The sequence below is a fragment of the Rattus norvegicus genome, chromosome 20 (assembly GCF_036323735.1).
Source record: "Rattus norvegicus strain BN/NHsdMcwi chromosome 20, GRCr8, whole genome shotgun sequence".
NCBI classification, from domain to species: domain Eukaryota; kingdom Metazoa; phylum Chordata; class Mammalia; order Rodentia; family Muridae; genus Rattus; species Rattus norvegicus.
Genome location: NC_086038.1, coordinates 6,248,871 through 6,268,634, shown reverse-complemented (window position 1 = coordinate 6,268,634; position 19,764 = coordinate 6,248,871). Strand labels below are relative to the sequence as shown.

At 56.6% G+C, this 19,764-nt stretch overlaps 1 protein-coding gene across 7 annotated transcripts in view; it reads right to left on the bottom strand.

Moving 5' to 3' along the window:
• Nucleotides 1–376: 376 nt before the first annotated feature.
• Zfp523 (zinc finger protein 523) overlaps nucleotides 377–19,764 on the bottom strand; it is a 33,308-nt gene continuing 13,920 nt past the window's right edge. For 4 of the 7 annotated variants that reach the window (XM_063279220.1, XM_008772820.4, XM_039098817.2 and 1 more), the window contains 13 exon segments: nucleotides 18,085–18,240; nucleotides 13,100–13,180; nucleotides 12,917–12,994; nucleotides 10,684–10,883; nucleotides 8,585–8,701; nucleotides 8,124–8,199; nucleotides 7,540–7,665; nucleotides 7,223–7,402; nucleotides 6,316–6,549; nucleotides 6,062–6,225; nucleotides 3,274–3,438; nucleotides 2,383–2,496; nucleotides 377–1,151 (listed from right to left, as the gene is read on the bottom strand). In XM_063279220.1, coding sequence (XP_063135290.1) covers nucleotides 1,053–1,151; nucleotides 2,383–2,496; nucleotides 3,274–3,438; nucleotides 6,062–6,225; nucleotides 6,316–6,549; nucleotides 7,223–7,402; nucleotides 7,540–7,665; nucleotides 8,124–8,199; nucleotides 8,585–8,701; nucleotides 10,684–10,883; nucleotides 12,917–12,994; nucleotides 13,100–13,180; nucleotides 18,085–18,157 — 1,707 coding nt within the window. In that variant the 5' untranslated portion in view covers nucleotides 18,158–18,240 and the 3' untranslated portion in view covers nucleotides 377–1,052. 7 annotated transcript variants of the gene reach the window in all.

Below are 19,764 nucleotides of genomic sequence, written 5' to 3'. Positions count from 1 at the left end.
TGGGTTACAGAGCTGGGGTGTCTGCCTAGGTACAGGGCATGGGAACCTCGCTGAGGGCGTGCGGGATGGGGAGGCGGCTGGGAAGGAAGGGCCCAGGCTCCATTTAACAAATGCAAGGCAGACCCAGAATTCTCCCGAGCCCAAGCATCAACCCCAGATCCGGCCACAGCCACTCAGGACCTGTTTGGTGTAGATGTGGGCAGAAGCCTATCAGCAGCTCTCAGAGCTCTCCTCTCCTAGGGCCTCCTCCTGCAGGGACCTCCTGCAGGGACCCACGGAGAGCCACCCTGCCTGCCTGCCGGGTGGGCATTGAGGCTATGCAGGGAAGCGGGCCCTGCCGCCAGGGCCCAGTGCTGAAATGACAGAGGAGCCGGGGTGGAAACTTGCAAGTTTTATTAAATACTCAATTCACCCGTTTGCCACCGCCACCCAGAGCAGGAAAAAAAATAATTATCAAAATAGGATTAAAAAAACCAAACCACAAAACAAATTAAACCCAGTCCCCAGCCGTCCAGGTGTGGGCCACTCTCTTGTCTTTCTGCCACAGACAAGTGAAGAGGCACCTTACGCCAGCCACAGGCCCCTGAGGAGTTAATTCTGACTGTGGTGGTGGGGAGTCCCTGGTGGGTGGCATCTTGGCCACCTTGCTCCCAGGAGATGGTTATTGCTGGGAGGCACTGGGCTGAGAAGCTGCCAACCTTTCCCCTGGTGGTATCACCAGTCAGGGTGGAGGCCAGTCCTTGTCCACCTAGTCACCTGCTCCCTGAGAAAGGGAGTGGACAGATGTGGGGAGAGCATTCTCCCCAGGGAGGGAAGCAGGTGTCTGAGGCAGCCTGGTAACCAAGCTCAACGTCCACTGCCTGCTGCCCGGCCCTCACCTTGGGTGTAGCCCACAGCCCTTTCCACTAGAGGCCATTTCCCTGTTGCCTCATCGCCCCAGAGGCCTACGCGGCCATCTTCCTGGGGTCAGCCACAGCTGGGGCCCCGTTGGCAGGGCTGCCTATGAGCATGGTGCCCTCTCCAGTGTGGTGTGGGAGCCGGTCCTCTTGGGCTCAGCAGCCGCTCTCCGTGGTTTCCAGGGTCACGGCCCCTTGCTGCATGGCAGAAGTGGCTACGCTTATGACCTCCTCCAGGGTCTGCTGATCCTCCAGCTGTGGGGAGGAATGGCAGGTGAGAGGGTGAGGCCTCCTTCCAGACCCCACAGGCCGCCTGTTCACTCCGCCTGCTGCTCTGTTGCTTGGTTGGCTTTTCAGGGTCTCTCTGTGTAGCCCTGGCTGTCCTGGAACTCTCTCTCTAAACCAGGCTGCCCTCGAACTCAGAGATCCGCCTGCCTCTGTCTCCCATGCACTGGGATTAAAGGCGTGGCCACCACCGCTCTTTCCTATCAGGACTGTACTAGAGGGAAACTCCCTGATAAAGAGTCCTGTTAGGTATATCTTGGGTGGACCACAGGCTGCTCTGCGCCAGAGCTGGCTGACAAAAGACTGACTAGAAAGGGCCTTGGAGAGAGTTTGCTCCAGTCTCTCTATCTCCCAGGTGAGGAGAAAGCCTTAGAGCTTGAACCACAGACTGAGGCGCTGCCTCAGTCACCCCAAGGTGAAGGACTCCCCAGTCTCCCTCAGTCAGGTCCTCGGTGTAGGCAGAGGGGGCCTGAGCTCTCCCCTCCCCTCCCCCTCCGCACCCCTCCTCTCACTGCCCCTCCCTTCACCCTCCCCTCCCCCTCCCCTCACTGCCCCTCCCCACCCCTCCCCTCACTGCCCCTCCCTTCACCCTCCCCTCCCCACCCCTCCCCTCACTGCCCCTCCCCACCCCCTCCCCTCACTGCCCCTCCCCACCCCCCTCCCCTCACTGCCCCTCCCTTCACCCTCCCCTCCCCACCCCCCCTCCCCTCACTGCCCCTCCCCACGCCCCTCCCCTCACTGCCCCTCCCTTCACCCTCCCCTCCCCACCCCCCCCTCCTCTCACTGCCCCTCCCTTCACCCTCCCCTCCCCCTCCCCTCACTGCCCCTCCCCACCCCTCCCCTCACTGCCCCTCCCTTCACCCTCCCCTCCCCACCCCTCCCCTCACTGCCCCTCCCCACCCCCCTCCCCTCACTGCCCCTCCCCACCCCCCTCCCCTCACTGCCCCTCCCTTCACCCTCCCCTCCCCACCCCCCCTCCCCTCACTGCCCCTCCCCACGCCCCTCCCCTCACTGCCCCTCCCCACCCCCCTCCCCTCACTGCCCCTCCCTTCACCCTCCTCTCCCCCTCCCCTCACTGCCCCTCCCCTCATCCTCCTCTCCCCCTCCCCTCACTGCCCCTCCCCTCATCCTCCCCTCCCCACCCCTCTCCCCTCACTGCCCGCTCAGGTCAGGATCCCACTCCCTCCCTTCCTCAACCCACCTGCACAGCGATGTGTGTTCCGTTTGCTGTGGCCAACAGTGCCACCTGTTGGTGGTGAAGAGATGCCACACTCGAGTCCTCGGTCACCAAGGCCCCAGAGGTAATGATTGTGACCTGAAAACACAGAAGCAGAAAGACCTTGTTCCTGCTGACACTGGGGCTGGGAACGGAGAAAACCACTGTGGCCACTCCGAAAGCCCGGGATTTAGAACTGATTACAGTTGGATTTTTTTTTTCTTCAAAGTGCAGGATTTTCTTGGAGGCTGTCAGGGCGGTAGTACCAGCACTGGGGACTGACCTTAGGGACTTGGGTGTACATAGCCACTGAGCTATACCCCTAGTCCTAGTTTTGTATTTTTTGAGACAGGGTCTTGGTAAGCTGTCATCCAGGTCCAAGTTGCTGGGATTACAGCTGTAGGCCACTGTGGGCCACTGCGCCTGTCCTGCACGCTGTCTGAAGACGTCTTTCAAAGATGAAGGTTGCTGAGGGGACTGGATTTGTTTGTTTTTGAATGCTCTCTTTGTGGTCCTAGAGACTGTTATAATATAGATCAGGCTGACCTTGTACTCACAGACACCTTCCTGCCTCTGCAGGAAGGTCTGGGATTAAAGGTGTGCATCACCACACCTGGCCTTTGAGGGGAGACTTCACATATGTCAGATGGCAGCTCTTTTCCTGAGCTGGACCACACACCCTGCTTAGCCCTGACTGACCTTAAAGTTGTAGTCCTCCTGCCTCAGTTACAGGCCCAAACCACTAGTCCTGGCAAGGAGACTTTTTATGGTATCTTTGTCTCCTAAGAAACCTTGGTTGGTTTGGTCAGCGCATTGAATGCCCTCTGATCCCCATGACAAGGTTTTCCAGACAACAAGGAAACGGCCTGATCTTACGGGCTGAGTCTGTGTGCCATCGGCGCTGACCATGGTGACCGTATGTGTGCCAGACGTGGCCAGTTCTTCCTGATGACCGGGGATGGTAAGGGTGGTGCTTCTGTGCTGTGTCACCACACTGATGGCACTCCCCAGGGCCTGCAGGTCTTCTGGGGACAGGCTGACCTGCAGATAGGAGGGAGGTGTGCTGGAGCAGCAGGGGAGGTCCACCTACTGCCCTCAGCAAGCTGAGCTCAGCTCCCGGGCACAGGGGTGGGAGTGAGCGCTGGGCTGGCACAGGGGTGGGAGCGAGCGCTGGGCTGGCACAGGGGTGGGAGTGAGCGCTGGGCTGGCACAGGGGTGGGAGCGAGCGCTGGGCTGGCACAGGGGTGGGAGCGAGCGCTGGGCTGGGCACAGGGGTGGGAGCGAGCGCTGGGCTGGCACAGGGGTGGGAGCGAGCGCTGGGCTGGCACAGGGGTGGGAGCGAGCGCTGGGCTGGGCACAGGGGTGGGAGTGAGCGCTGGGCTGGCACAGGGGTGGGAGTGAGCGCTGGGCTGGGCACAGGGGTGGGAGTGAGCGCTGGGCTGGCACAGGGGTGGGAGTGAGCGCTGGGCTGGCACAGGGGTGGGAGTGAGCGCTGGGCTGGGCACAGGGGTGGGAGTGAGCGCTGGGCTGGCACAGGGGTGGGAGCGAGCGCTGGGCTGGCACAGGGGTGGGAGCGAGCGCTGGGCTGGGCTGGGCACAGGGGTGGGAGTGAGCGCTGGGCTGGGCACAGGGGTGGGAGCGAGCGCTGGGCTGGCACAGGGGTGGGAGCGAGCGCTGGGCTGGCACAGGGGTGGGAGCGAGCGCTGGGCTGGCACAGGGGGTGGGAGTGAGCTCTGGGCTGGCACAGGGGTGGGAGTGAGCGCTGGGCTGGGCTGGGCACAGGGGTGGGAGTGAGCGCTGGGCTGGGCACAGGGGTGGGAGCGAGCGCTGGGCTGGCACAGGGGGTGGGAGTGAGCTCTGGGCTGGCACAGGGGTGGGAGTGAGCGCTGGGCTGGGCTGGGCACAGGGGTGGGAGTGAGCGCTGGGCTGGGCACAGGGGTGGGAGCGAGCGCTGGGCTGGCACAGGGGTGGGAGCGAGCGCTGGGCTGGCACAGGGGTGGGAATGAGCGCTGGGCTGGGCTGGGCACAGGGGTGGGAGCGAGCGCTGGGCTGGCACAGGGGTGGGAGCGAGCGCTGGGCTGGCACAGGGGTGGGAGCGAGCGCTGGGCTGGCACAGGGGTGGGAGCGAGCGCTGGGCTGGCACAGGGGTGGGAGCGAGCGCTGGGCTGGCACAGGGGTGGGAGCGAGCGCTGGGCTGGGCACAGGGGTGGGAGCGAGCGCTGGGCTGGCACAGGGGTGGGAGCGAGCGCTGGGCTGGCACAGGGGTGGGAGCGAGCGCTGGGCTGGCACAGGGGTGGGAGTGAGCGCTGGGCTGGCACAGGGGTGGGAGTGAGCGCTGGGCTGGCACAGGGGTGGGAGTGAGCGCTGGGCTGGCACAGGGGTGGGAGTGAGCGCTGGGCTGGCACAGGGGTGGGAGCGAGCTCTGGGCTGGCACAGGGGTGGGAGTGAGCGCTGGGCTGGGCACAGGGGTGGGAGCGAGCGCTGGGCTGGCACAGGGGGTGGGAGTGAGCTCTGGGCTGGCACAGGGGTGGGAGTGAGCGCTGGGCTGGGCTGGGCACAGGGGTGGGAGTGAGCGCTGGGCTGGGCACAGGGGTGGGAGCGAGCGCTGGGCTGGCACAGGGGTGGGAGCGAGCGCTGGGCTGGCACAGGGGTGGGAATGAGCGCTGGGCTGGGCTGGGCACAGGGGTGGGAGTGAGCGCTGGGCTGGCACAGGGGTGGGAGTGAGCGCTGGGCTGGGCACAGGGGTGGGAGTGAGCGCTGGGCTGGGCTGGGCACAGGGGTGGGAGCGAGCGCTGGGCTGGCACAGGGGTGGGAGTGAGCGCTGGGCTGGCACAGGGGTGGGAGTGAGCGCTGGGCTGGCACAGGGGTGGGAGTGAGCGCTGGGCTGGGCACAGGGGTGGGAGTGAGCGCTGGGCTGGGCTGGGCACAGGGGTGGGAGCGAGCGCTGGGCTGGCACAGGGGTGGGAGCGAGCGCTGGGCTGGGCACAGGGGTGGGAGTGAGCGCTGGGCTGGGCACAGGGGTGGGAGTGAGCGCTGGGCTGGGCACAGGGGTGGGAGTGAGCGCTGGGCTGGGCTGGGCACAGGGGTGGGAGCGAGCGCTGGGCTGGCACAGGGGTGGGAGTGAGCGCTGGGCTGGGCACAGGGGTGGGAGTGAGCGCTGGGCTGGCACAGGGGTGGGAGTGAGCGCTGGGCTGGGCACAGGGGTGGGAGTGAGCGCTGGGCTGGCACAGGGGTGGGAGCGAGCGCTGGGCTGGGCACGGGCACAGCACAGGGCCATGGCTACAGAAGCAGCAGCAAGGCTGCCCACTGGAATTGTATTTCCCACATTTCGCCTCTGTCACCCGCTGCATGCAGGTCAGGGCCTCCACCTCGTGTGTCTTCCTCTTCACTTTAGAAGGAAGAGGCACACTACACAAAGAGGCATGGCCAAGGGGCAAGGTAGACTTCCGGCTTCAAGACCCTCAAGGCCTGATGTGACCCCTCTTAAGCACATGCATGGCAGTCAGATGAGGACACTGGGAGGAGCAGGTCTGGGTGACACACTGGTCCCCTCAGATGCAGCTCTCTAAAGACCATAAAGGCAAGACAGGTGCCCGGGTGGAGGTGAGGCTGAGGACCTCAGGGGCCATTGTGAGACTGCTCCACCCATCCCCAGGGCTTCTACCTGCTGGGTACCATCCTGAGTGATGAGAGCCACCTGGGGGGCCCCATCCTCCTCCGTCACCATGGCTACTTGGGTTGGGATGTCACTGCTCTCTTCTTTCACTTCCGAAAGGTAAGCAATGTGGGTTGGTTTGGGTGAGGGGCTTTCCTCGGCGGCGCAGGCAGCTAGGAGAGGAGAGCCCAGGCTGTCACCCGCTGCTGGACTCCGGCAGAGGCCTGTGAGCCCCACCTCCCGCTCGCTTGCTGCCCCCTCACCCTCTAGCTGCTGCTGCTCATACAGGGCCTGCTCGCTCTCCTCCGTGGCCTCCAGCTCGCCGTGCGCGCTGCGCTTGTGCATGGCCAGGGTGGAGGTCTGCCGGTAGGTCTTGCCGCAGCTACTGCAGGTGTAGGGCTTGCAGTGCGTGTGCACCACGTGGTGCTTGTACAGGCTCGAGTACTCCGTGAAGCGCTTTCCGCAGCCAGGCACCGTGCAAACGTATGGCTTCTCCCCTGGGGACACTGGGCTGTGAGGGGGGTGGGAACTGGGGCTGGCAAGGGGGAAGCTAAGGGGATAGGGTTGGGGGACAGGGCGGTGACAGGAAAGCCAGGGGAGAGGGCAGGGGCTGAGAACTGAGACTGGGGGACAGGAGTTGGGGGAGAAGGCCTGTGGAAGACAGGAGGGCACGAGAGTGGGACCTCTGCACCCAGAGACAAGGCAGAAAGAGTAAGGGGGGCTCAGAGAAGGGGAGTGACGTCAGACACTGCAATGTTGGGGTGCAGGGTTAAGAGTCACGGGCGGAAGAGGAGAGACAGTGGGGCAAAAAACGAAGTGTCAGGATGGGAGAAATGGCTGAGAAACGATGGAGAGGTGGACAAGGGTGTGGCGCTGGAGGTTGGACACCAGAGTCACGTGCAGAGTGGATGCTTGGAGGAGATGAAGGTGACATTTCCGTAGGAATGTGGCTAGGAGCTGTCCTACTCTACAGAGGTGGACAAGACCCATCGGACTAGACCCAGCTACCAACAGGGGTGCTGCTCGCTGTAGGTGAGACAGCCATCTGGGGTGCACACCCAGTCCAGCCTGGAGTGGGTGTCAGCGAAAGGCTGGAGCTGAGAGGTACCCTGGACCAGAAGCCTACGGGAGGGGCTGGGGAGGGTGGAGCTCACATGCCAGCTGGCCCACCTGTATGGATGCGCACGTGATTCTTGTAGTTGGTGGCGCTGGTGAAGCCACGGCCACAGTGGGGCTCGGGGCAGGTGTAGGGCCGCTCGCCTGTGTGCGTGCGCACATGTACCTTGCGAATGTTCGATGTGGTGAAGGAGCGGCCACAGCCCTCAAAGGGGCACCGGAACGGGCGTTCACCTGGGTGGACAGGGATTCGAGGGACAGCTAAGGAGGACCAGGGAAAGGAGGGAGGGCTGCAGGCTCTGGGCCTCAGTGGGAAAAGCAGAGTGAGTGAGCCCCCGGCCCCTGGCATGGGATAGCAGGGCCCAGCCTACCTGTGTGGGTCCGGACGTGTTTCTGCAGGTCCCCTGAGGTCTTGAAGGCTTTGCTGCACAGCTCCTCTGGGCACTTGTATGGTTTCTCACCCGTGTGAGTACGAACGTGACTTTTTAGCCCATAGCCTGTCCGTGTGAGGAGGATTAAGAGAGGCCAGCGGAACCTCATCCCTGCCTACCTGCCTTACTTAGGGGACCTCTATCCTGAGTGATGGTCCAGGAAGCGCCACAGGCCTGGGACAGCCTCTATTCCATCCTGCCCAGGAGAAGCCTACAGTGCCCTGGAGGGTACTTTCTAAGGCCAGATAGGGACATTCCAGAACATGGGGCTCAGGGAGCCTAGAGAAGCAGAACCCGAGAGTCCTTGTTTCACAGAGCAAACAAAGCTGGAGAAGCCACAGGCCTCCATAGTTGTTAGCTGGGGCCTGCCAGAACTGATACGAGAGGCAGTCCTCTCCTGAGCCTGGCCTCTCCTGCAGGCCCTTCAGAGAGCACGCACCTCAGTGGTTTCTCTGTGCTTGGCCACCTTTGTAGAGGCCCCCAAGTGGATCTAGAACCCTCTGTCGCCTTCATCCAGGTGTTACCTGTTGCGAAGGCCTTTCCACAGCTGGGGAAGTCACATCTGTATGGACGGTCACCTGTGTGAGCGCGTTCGTGGACCTGTGAGGAAAAGCAAACCCGTAGCTCAGTGGGATGGGACTGGGCAAAATCCTCCCCAGCTACGCCCCCTCTTTAATATTTATTTATACACTGTGGCAGACACACCTGAAGAGGGCATCAGATCCCATTACAGATGGTTGTGAGCCACCATGTGGTTTCTGGGAATTGAACTCAGGACCTCTGGAAGAGCAGTCAGTGCCCCTAACCACTGAGCAATCTCTCCACTCAAAATGCTAATTCTCTTTCCTCCCACACTGTGTCCCGGCTTCCTCTGCAGACACTTCTGTGACTGTGCCTCTTCCCTCCAGCAGATGATATGGGGGGAGGGGCCAGGCCAGTGCTAGAGCAGCCTCACAGGGAAGACGGGCCGGGCTAAATGCCTTACCTTTAAGTGATGGGCAGTGGTGTAGAGGCGGCCACAGCCCTTGTAGCCACAGCGGAAAGCTCGGTCTCCAACTTGCTGCCCTTTGCCATTGTGGGAAGCCGGGCTATCGTGCAGAACCTGAGGAAAGAGATCTTGGTCCCTATATGTCCTCCTGAGGGGATGAGAGGGAGGACACAAGACCCAGCTGACAGCCTAAGACCCAAAGAACAGAATTAACACGGTTGGGGGAAGGGGGACAGGACAGGAAGGCAGAGACCTCCATTTCCCAACACAAGCACAAAACCCTGGGAAAGGACCAGAAGTGGCATGGGGCATGCCACACCTCCTTCTGCCCCTTCTAAATGTCCCCAAAATTTCCACCAACTGGGAACCAGGGGTTCAAGCATTCTCACTCAAACCCCACAGCACGCACGGCATAGCCCCTCATGGCCAAAGGCTGGACTCAGGTGGCTCTGAAGGGAGGGAACCAGACTGGAGCTCCTTCTTAGAAATGTATTTTTATTTGTGTCTGTGTGCATGTGTGAGTGTGTGTGCATGTGCATGTGTGCGTCTGTGTGTATGTATATGTGTGAATGTGTGTGTGAATTTGTGAGCGTGTGTGCGTGTGAATGTGTGTGCGTGTGAATGTGTGTTTGTGTGCATGTATATGTGTGTGAATGTGTGTTTGTCTGTGTGTGTATGTGTATACATGTGCATGTGAATGTGTGAGTATGTACGCATGTATGTGTGTGAATGCATACATATGTATACACACACACACACACACACACACACACACACACACACACACGATGTGTGAGCATGCATCTGAGGCAGAGAAACACATCTAGACTGGCAGGGACAGCCAAGCAGGCACGCTCCATGAGAAACAGGGCTGGCATGCAGTCCTGGAGCAGCCCTGATGGGTAAAGGAGGCTGGGTGTTCCGGGCATCTAGCAGGATCTCCTGGGTAGCAGGGTTGCCCTGAGGGCGGCTGACCACACACACTTAGGAGGCTGGGGCTGATCAGTGTGTCTTCTCCCAGTAGGAGACCCTGCTGAGGAGGGGCAGGCACCATCATCAAAGGACTGGAGTCAGGGCTGGAGGTGGTGGTGGCAGAGCCGTCCTGACCTCGAGGCTCTTGCTTTTGATAACGTCTAGTTCTCTTTCAGTCTCACATCTGGCCATAGGGGCTGAAAGGAGATGTAGCCCGAGTGGCCTGGAGTAGCTTTGTGCTTCCTTTTGAAGAGACAGCCATTCCCCTCTTTTCTCCTACAGTTTAGAAAACTAAGCTCGGGGCTGGAGAGATGGCTCAGCGGTTAAGAGCACCCGACTGCTCTTCCAGAGGTCATGAGTTCAATTCCCAGCAACCACATGGTGGCTCACAACCATCTGTAAAGAGATCTGATGCCCTCTTCTGGTGTATCTGAAGACAGCTACAGTGTATTTATATATAATAAATAAATAAATCTTTAGAAAACTAAGCTCTCCCAGTCTGCAGGCTAACTGCTGTTTAGGAAACTCTGTCCGGTCCATCCAAGGCTCTGCGGTCTGGAGCAAGCCCTTGGCTCACAGGTTGCTGCCCTCAGCAAGTGTGGCCACAGGCCGAGCAGAGCTCATCAGGCCTCAGTTTCCAAGACTCCCAGTTGCTCTAGCTCGCAGGCCTGCTCTCTGCCTCAGAAAAGCAATCAATCTAGCACATCTTATGTCGGTGGATGGGAAAACTAATAAAAAGACACAGGCAGGGTTTCCCAAGAGCAGAGGATTATTGTCCCGGCAGCTTGAGATGGCTACGGCTCACTTCCTGCCACTCGGAAGCCACTGCGCCTTCCAGTGGCCCTCCCTTCTCAGCATAAACCAGTGCACAGCTGTCTGTTATGGCCCCACTGGGTCAAAAGAAGAGGAGAGAGGGAGGAGCTGGGGCAGATGCGCTGAGCCCAGGGTAGCCCAGCATGAGCCCAGGCCTGCCACTGCTCCCTAGACAGGTGAAATTGGTTTGGTTTGAGATAGGATCTTGTGTGGTCCAGGATGGTTTCAAGCTCCTGCCTCCACACGCCAAGGAGAGGTGGTGGGCAGGCGAGACCCTACTGTCCCAAGCGTTGGCGGTGCCCGGCACTCACCTTGCTCGCATATTGCTCCAGGGCTACCACCGTGTCTGCGCCAAAGCCCTCCTCCTCCTCCGCTGCCAGGTCCTCCAATCCCACCTCTGTCTGCACAGCCAGGATGGTGCTGTCCGGCGGCACAGACACAGGGTGATGGATGTAGGCGGTGGAGCCATCTTCCAGCTGGACAGCCTCCAGGGCGCTGGGGTCATAGCCCTCTACAGGGCACACGAGGTTAGGCCTGATGCCACACGGGGGAGACCCAGCTGAGACGCTGGCTCAGTGCAGAGTCTCTTCAGGGGCCTCATTTTGGTGACTTTCCCTCCTTGGTCCAACTGGAGCTGCCTCTCAGAAGGACGAGGCCTCCCCGGGGCACACTGACTGGGGCCCTGGAGGGCCTGGTCCACTCTCCTCTTGACCCAGATTTCCCCAAGGGCTTCCTGCCCAGGGTCTGCCAGTCCCCACCCCACTTCAGTCTCAGGAGGAAAACCAGAATCTCTGCTCTGAGGGGCTGGACTCACTATGGCCTTGGCTCCCATCCCTTCGCCCGGTTCCCCAGCCCTCTTGCTCTAGTAAAGGTGGCTTCCCGCACCTGCTCCTGCACCAGCTGGTCCTTCTGGAGCACTGAGTCCACCCTGCCACTCCTCTTCCCTAGGCTCCCAGATCCTTAGACTGTGGACCTCGCACGGCTCTACTTAACGCAAAGTTGGGGTTGTGAAAAACTGGGCAACCCCGAATGTCTCTGAACGTGCATCAGCTAAGAACTGACGCCACACGAAGTGTGCGGTGAATCTGAGGTGTTTCCGAGGGGCTGGTAGTGTCGCATCACATCACCGCCCTGCAGCCTCAGTTCTGAACTCACCGCACACACTTTGCGTTCTGCACGCTGTCCCCACACAACACAAACCAACCCCGGCCGAGACCTCAGATCTGATTCTGTGTTTTCATTTTCCCCCAGTTTCTCACTCTGAATCATTATTGTTTAACGGGAAAATAACTACAGTATTTTTCTATGGTCACCGCTCAGCAAATGTCAGATCAGTCTACTTTTGGATTATATTGTGTTATTGGTTTGACTTTTAAAAGCCGTGGTGTGGATTGCTGGGTTGAATTTCATGAAAACTATTCAGTGAATTCTAGCTTGGGATAGGACAGGATTTCAGCCGCCTTTGAGACGGCTCCTAACATGCACTGCAATGTGTGATGGGGCACTGAGCTTCAGTCAGGTCTGCAAGGTTGACGATGCACTACGGCCCCCATCTGTCGTCATCCTATGGTCCAGACATTTAGCCAAGACCTCAGCGTGGAAATCTGCACTTGTCTTCAATGACAACAAAGTCAGAACTGTTGAAGAACTGGGCTTTTTAAGATTAAGAAGTGTGTGTGTGTGTGTGTGTGTGTGTGTGTGTGTGTGTGTGTAAGAGTGCCTGTGTGAGCTTATGTGTATCACTGTGCCCAGGAGCCTGAGGGGGCCAGAGAACACTGGATCCTGTGAAACTGGAACTCTGGCTGATGCCTCCTGGTTGTGTGTGCCTGGTCCTCGGTAAGGACAGTGCGTGCTGCCACCTGCCTTGTCACCTCTCAGACCAAGGGCTGTAAACTTCTTTATGATCCATTATCAGTTTGTATAGCAATTTCACATAACTATATGTCTAGAGATTAGTGAAATTTCTTGTGCAAAAAGGTATGGTCAGAAGGGGAAGCAGCTGCTGCAGCCCGGTGCCCTTTAGTCTATCTGCCTTGCTCAGAGGCGCTCGCCCTGGGTCTGTTCACTGTACAGCCATTCGCCCATGACGGCTGAGCTTTGGTGGGGCGGGGCTGTCTGCTCTGCTGTGTGTGCTCCAGCACACACACACTGGGTTCTAACTCACAGAGATCCTTCTGCCTCTGCCTCCCGAGTGCTGGGACTAAAGGTGTGCACCACCACCTATGGCCTAAATGATCTAATGAGTGCATTAGAAACTTCTACAGACAGACCCACTCCATAGCCACCCTGCCTACTCCAGAGCTTCTTTCTCTGTTAAAGACGAGTGAGTTTCCTTCCCTTGGTTTGTGATAATGCACCAGGGTCCATGCTGATGTTCGAGTCTCCCTGCCCCCGCCTGTGGTTTGCCCGGGGAAGGTATGGGGAACGTAGGGTAAGCAAGCAGGGTTGTATCCCCGGGAAGAGGGAGGGTGCTTGTGCTCACCCCCAAGCCTCTGCCCGGTCGGTCCCTTCCCTCCCCACCAGCCATGACGCCCATGGGCCCACCTTTGGGTGTGTGGTGTATGTAGGCCATGCTCCCGTCCTCCAGCTGCACAGGCTGACCATCTTCGAAGGAGAAAGACTCTGTAAGGAGAGCAAGGCCAGTCCTTCTCTGGAGCTCGTGGCCGCGAACGCGCTTGTGGGGGCTGCCAGACCCCCCTGCGCACGGGGTGTGCTGGGGCACCTCACCTTTCTGTATCGTCACCTGGTGGATGTATGCAGTGGTCCCGTCCTCCAGCTGGATCACTTGCCCTTCAAGCAGCTTCTCCCCTGGGGATGCGGAAGCAGGGAAGTTGGCCAAGGTCTGCCACAGGCTGGCCCGGCTTGGTAGATGCCTGTTTGATCTCTGAGCCCTTGCCTGTGGTCTAAGCAAGGGAACTTTCATCACGTTCCCTCCTTCTTCACCTCTTAAGCCTCGGTCTGGAGGCCCTGAGGGGAAACATCCTGCCGTGAAGTAACCTTGTGTGCCACTCAGCAAGGAGCAATTTCCTTTCTTCCTCTACCCATGCCCATGAAGACGGGAACCTCTAATCTAACGGGATCTGCCGAGGCTGAGCTAAATGGAGAGCAAATGTCCTGAAACCAGGGAGGATCCCAAATATGGAGAATTCAGATAGAGGCCCGACTACGTGTTAAACACATTTCCTCATTTCCCCAGAACAGTGTGCCAAAATCTGGGGCCTCCAACAGGACGTTCGTGGGTATGGGCGGTAGCTATGGTGTGCTCTGGAGCCGGGACCTACCTCCCGGTGTGGAGCCCAGGCTCTCCCACTGTGTGAGCTTAAGCTTGTACTCAGCTCGTGTCTCAGCTGCCTGTTCCTTCAAACAGTTCTCTCTTCCGAGTGCAGGGGCTGTGTGGACTGCGTGAGCTCACGGAGAGCAGGCCAGGCGTATGCTCAGCCTCCACAGGCTTCAGTGTTCACTTTGGTGAGTCCGGTGTACAGTGTGAGAGTCATGGGACCCAGATTGGTGGTGTTCACATACAATCCCAGCGCTTGGGAAGTTATAGAGGAGGCCCAGGGGGTCAAGGCCAGCCTCTGCTACAGTTTGAACTTGAAGCCAGCCTGGGCTACAAGAGACCCTTCAAAAACAACAACAATGGGTTGGGGATTTAGCTCAGTGGTAGAGCGCTTGCCTAAGCGCAAGGCCCTGGGTTCAGTCCCCAGCTCCGAAAAAAAAAAGAAAAAGAAAAAAAAAAGAAAAAAGAAAAAAAAACAACAACAAACCCCAAATAATCAAAAGAAATGGAAGTGAAGGGATAGAGAGGTGTGGGTGCATGTGCATGTGTGCGCTTGTGTGGGCGTAGGCCAGAGGTCAACCTTGGGTAGTGTTCCTCAACAAGCCTTCCCCTTGCCTTTCAGACAGCATCTCTCATTGGCTGGCCAGGAGCTCCCAGATTCCCATTGGCTGGTGGGCCAGAGTCCCCAGAGATCCTCCTGCTCCACCTCCTGGCTGAGGGATATAACCATGTGCCGCCTTACCCATCCTTTGACATGGGCGCTGACGGTTGGACATGGGTCCTCACACTTTATGTGCTACCTGAGCGAGCCATCTGCCTAGCCTGAGTGTGATACTGTGGGCCCATCTACAACTTACCTCACTGTCACATGATCTATGCAGCCTCAAGCTCCACCCCCAGCCCACCCACCAAAGCTTTTCTTGAGACCAGATCCTGCTCTGCGTCTCATGCTGGCCCGGGATTTCCTAAACAGACAGATGAAGACTTCAGAGTCACTGCAAGCCTCCTGCTTCAGCCTTCTAAATGATGAGGTTAGAGGTCTGTGCAACAACATGTCAGGCCTGCTCTTCTTTTCCAGGCCTGGGAACTAAACCTTTAGCCTTTGCCTGACAGGCGAGGGCCTCACCCATGAGCTAGTATCCCTAAACTTTGATGTTTTTACACAGGGTCTTGTGGCCCAGGCTGTTCCCAAATTGGCAATCCTGTTGCCTACGTCTCTTGGTTTTTTTGTTTGTTTTTTTTTTTTTGTTTTTTTTGTTTTTTGTTTTTTCTTTTTTTCGGAGCTGGGGACCGAACCCAGGGCCTTCCGCTTGCTAGGCAAGCGCTCTACCACTGAGCTAAATCCCCAATCCCCCCAAATTGGCAATCCTGTTGCCTACGTCTCTTGTTTTTTGGGGGAACCACAGGTGCGGGCCTGGACTCTTTTCTCTTCTCTTAGATGGGGTCTCAAGTTGCCCAGGTTGGCCTTACACTCATTACAGAGCTGAGGATACCCCTGAATTCCTCCTAGGTTCCTGCCTTCACACCTAAGTGTGAATGAGCCACCAGGCCTGGGTGGGCTCTTGGGATCAGGGCGGGAGGACAGAAAGACAGCTGGGGAGGCTGACAAGTCCACGCAGGAGATGTGTTTGTTCTTTCTTTAGACGTTCCCTGATGGAGAACTGGCTGTGAGGAGAAACACTGGCCGACTTCTGACTCAACCATCCTTGGACATTTCCCCAGCAGGGGACCCCCAAGCTCAGCCCTAGAGGGGGTCTCCTCAGGTCCTGTTACGCACATCGTGGGTGTGACTTATCAGTTTACGTAGCTGTGCACAACCTTGAATGTCAAATGCCCTCCTCATTTCCAAAGTTCTGGAAACTGTAGGAGGTGGGCCTAGCTGGAAGACGTCAGTCCCTGGGGGTCCCGTGCTCTCTCTCTGTGTGTGTGTGTGTGTGTGTGTGTGTGTGTGTGTGTGTGTGTGTGTGTGGTTTTTTTCCCCTTAGTCTCTTTCTGCCTCATTTCCTCCTTACTGTCAGCCATGAGGTGAGCAGCTCTCTCCCACCAACCACAGGCTCCTGTCTGTCGTGATGTTCTGCTCAAGCACAAGGGGCCGAATGACTGTGGACTGAACACCTTAAAACCATGAGTCGAAATAAACCTTTTCTCTCACACATGACTTATGTAAAGTATTTAGTTTGTCACAGCAAGGAAGAAGGAACTCACACAGAGAACTGACCTGACAGTGTGGATCTTAAGTCTCGGGAACTCTCTGTGGAAGGAAAGACTTGGGAAAAGTAGGGAGAGGCAAGCCAGAGGCGGCTCAGGCTGCTGTGAGCAGAACTTAGTCGGCAGTTCCTGCCCTTGTTCAGAAGACCAGGATGCCAAGAGGAAGTGGGCAGTTGAGACTAGGGTACCGTGCTTTCAGAGGGGAACAGGACTCTAGGTAGGAAATGGACCTGAGGGCCATGAATAGTACATTCTGGCAAAGAATACTCTGCATGTCCTAAGATTTTGAGTAAGGCTGAATTTAAAAGCAAGAGTAATTATTTGATGGAGGATTTTTTAAAATTTAAACTACATTTAGTTGAGTGTGATTAAGTGCACATATGTGGGTACACACACATGGGTACACACACATGCGTACACACACACACGAATGCACACAATGTGACCCAGTATGGGGGGCAGGAAACAGACCCAAGAAGAATGATGGGAGAAAGATATAAATAGAAGGGCTGGAGAGATGGCTCAGTGGTTAAGAGCACTGACTGCTCTTCCAGAGGTCCTGAGTTCAAATCCCATACATGGTGGCTCACAACCATCTGTAGTGAGATCTGATGCCCTCTCCTGGTGTGTCTGAAGACAGTGACAGTGTACTCATATACATGAAATAAACAAATCATATATATATATACATATATGTGTATATGTATATATATAAACAGAGAGGTGGAAGAAGCAAAGACTTAACTTTAGAAGGTTTAAGATTCTGTTCTTTTGAAACAGGCCTGCCTCAGTCTCCCAAAGGCAGAGACTACAGGTGTGTGCCTGGCTGTCAACCACTTCAATCTGTTCACTAGAAACCCTCTGTGGAAAGCTGAAGCAAGGGAAGTGACAAGGGTCTAAGGAGAAACCACAGCCCCACCTAGAAATCCTAAATTCTTTCTGACAAACTGCGCCAGAGGGACAGGATGCACAGTGCGGGGACAGAGAGCTCAGGCTACAGAAGTATTCCTGAGGAAACACATCCTCAAGAGAACGATCCTAGGCCGACTGTGACTGGCCTCCAGAAGCCACCTCAGGAGCTTGCTGACGACATCGAGGGCTGTCTCACTTCATTATCAAGAAACAAAATTTTCGGCCAGGCATGGAATCCTAGCACTCGACGCAGATCTCAGAGTCTGAGGCCAGCCTGGTCTACAGAGTGAGTCCTGGATAGCCAAAGCTATACAGAGAAACCCTGCCTCAAAAAAACAGAAAACAAAGCAAAGTCCACAAACTTACATAACAAAGCACTAAACAGGGCAGATGTAAACTTAAGTGCGGCCATCTTAGTGTATTGAACTGAAGGAGGGCAGCAACGTGCACCTCATCTGAAAACCTCAAAGTCTGCAGAGCTCGGAATCACAAGTTTTAGGTCAGGAAACTGCAGGCTCCAGTCTACACAAACACTTTAAAGTTCAGGTCACCGAAACCTGGCGTGTGTCTGCTGTCCTTAAAGCTTTTTAAAATCTTATTTTTACTTTTATTTAGGTCTGTGCGTACATGTGTGCATGTGTGCATGCGTGTGGTGTGTGTGCTCTGTGCACGTGGGTTACCTCAGAGACCGGAAGAGGGTGTTGGATCCCATGGAGCAGCCACCCTAGGTGCTGGGAACCCGACTCAGGTCTTCTGAAAGGGCACCGCACGCTCCTAACCACGGAGTCTCCATGCCCCCATCCGTTCTTAAGTACTCTGGAGGATGGACTTAGTCTTTAATGCTATGATTATAAACACATGCCCCGAGCGGGCTTGAGGACACGCTTACACTCCTGAAGAATCTGTTGCCTATCTGTGACACGAATTTCTCTGCGAACCCAGTGTGTTTACTTCCTGCCCACTGGTGTCAGACACTAAGGCATACATTGTACGCTGGGTGCCACGGCTGCGCCTAGGGTGTCTTGCCAATGGCAGAGACTCAGAACAGCAACATTTGCTTTAGTCAAGATGGTGACCTGCCTCTATCCAGGAAGTGCCCTAAGCTGGAACGGGGTGTCTGAAAGCAGGAAGCCTGGGCTAGCATATGCTCATTCCTCCCTCAGGGGTTTATTCTAACTGGTGCCCTTTCTGTCAGGGGACCCTCGAAGGCACAGTCGGCTGCACCGGGTGGGGGCCAGCAGGCAGGAGAACAGGGCGGTGAGCTCCTGCGGACGGACATCTGAGGGCGCGACTCTGAGGTTCCCGCAACGCTCACCTTTGATGGCCTGCTGGACGTAGGCTGTTGTCCCATCACTGAGGGTCACCGTTTGCAGCCCCAAGCTTTCCATGACAAACTGCAGCTTGTGCCTTCAGACATGAAGTTGGCTTCTGGTCACCACTGAGGTCAGAGATTTCCTTCTGGGTCACCAATCTGAGAAAATGGACAATGTCAAAAAATAAATAAATAAATAAATAAAAAAGCTCCTCACAGCTTCTTCCTGTTGCAAGCAATTAACCAGGTCAGCCAGCAGCACACAGATGCTGTTTCAGAGAACCAAGGTGGTTCCTGTGAAAAGCGTGTGACACACACACACACACACACACACACACACACACACAGAGAGAGACACACACACACACAGAGAGAGAGAGAGAGAGAGAGAGAGAGAGAGAGAGAGAGAGAGACAGTGTTAGTTCTAAATGGTGGGCATATGGGGTTGAGGATTTAGCTCAGTGGTAGAGCGCTTGCCTAGCAAGCGCAAGGCCCTGGGTTCGGTCCCCAGCTCCGGAAAAAAAAAAAAAAAAAAAAAAAAAGGTGGACATAGAAGCATGGTGGTCAAGACGTTTGGGAAGTAAAAATCCCCCGACTGAATGAACCATTTGGAACTCGCTTCCCATGAAAGGCTGGCAGGCAGGCAGCCCCTCGGCCTGGCTGGCTGTGCTTACTCAGATCTCACCCATTCACTGCCTCTGCTGACCTCTGTCAGAAAAGCAGGTCCCTAATGGAATTCACAACACTCCCACTGTGATGGTTTCTATGTTTGGCTCAGGGAGCCGCACTATTAGGAGGTGTGGCCTAGTTGGAGTGGGCGTGTCACTGTGGGCGTGGGCTTAAGACCCTCACCCTAGCTACCTAAAGTCAGTTTGCTGTTAGGAGCCTTCAAAACCAGTACCACCTGGGTGACTTTTCTTTTTTCTTTTTTCTTTTTTTTCGGAGCTGGGGACCAAACCCAGGGCCTTGCGCTTGCTAGGCAAGCGCTCTACCACTGAGTTAAATCCCCAACCCCCACCTGGGTGACTCTTACACATGACCAAGTACAGCTGAGGCATGAGGTACAACCTCGACTCTCTCTGGAACACAGCTTCTTTGTGCTCTCAGAAAACACCTCCCAGAAGATTTCACCTCAGTGATGCTGGTCTCTTCTTAATCACCGCTAATTTCTTAGCTCCAGCTGACCAGCATCAATTGTCCCAGCAGTCCCTTCTATTCTTGACTCTGAAGCCAGAGCCACATGGCCAAAGCTGCTGAGTTCTGCTGCTTGCAGGAGCTGGAACACGTCCTGTTGTTCTACTACATTATCACCAGCTTCCTCTTTCCAACTCCTTCACTGCCCAAGCTTGGCTGTCCTGCTCTGTAGATTGGCCTTGAACTCAGAGATCTGCATGCCTGTCTCCTAGATTAAAGGTGTGTGCCTAGATATAAATTTACCTAGGTAGGATCTTGCCCCAAAGTCCCACTCCCTTAATCTGCTATCTCCTAGAACACAGGATCCAGCTCCATTTCACTTCCTGGTGCCCCTTTAGTACTCAAACTACATATTTTATATTTTTCCTTTCTCATATTGCTACACTTGTTTAAAATGCTTCTCATGAGACTTAACCAGACAACAAAGCCTATGATGGGCGTCGCTGAGACTTCCTTTGTTAGTGCAATTAATCTGAGTCTTTTCACCTT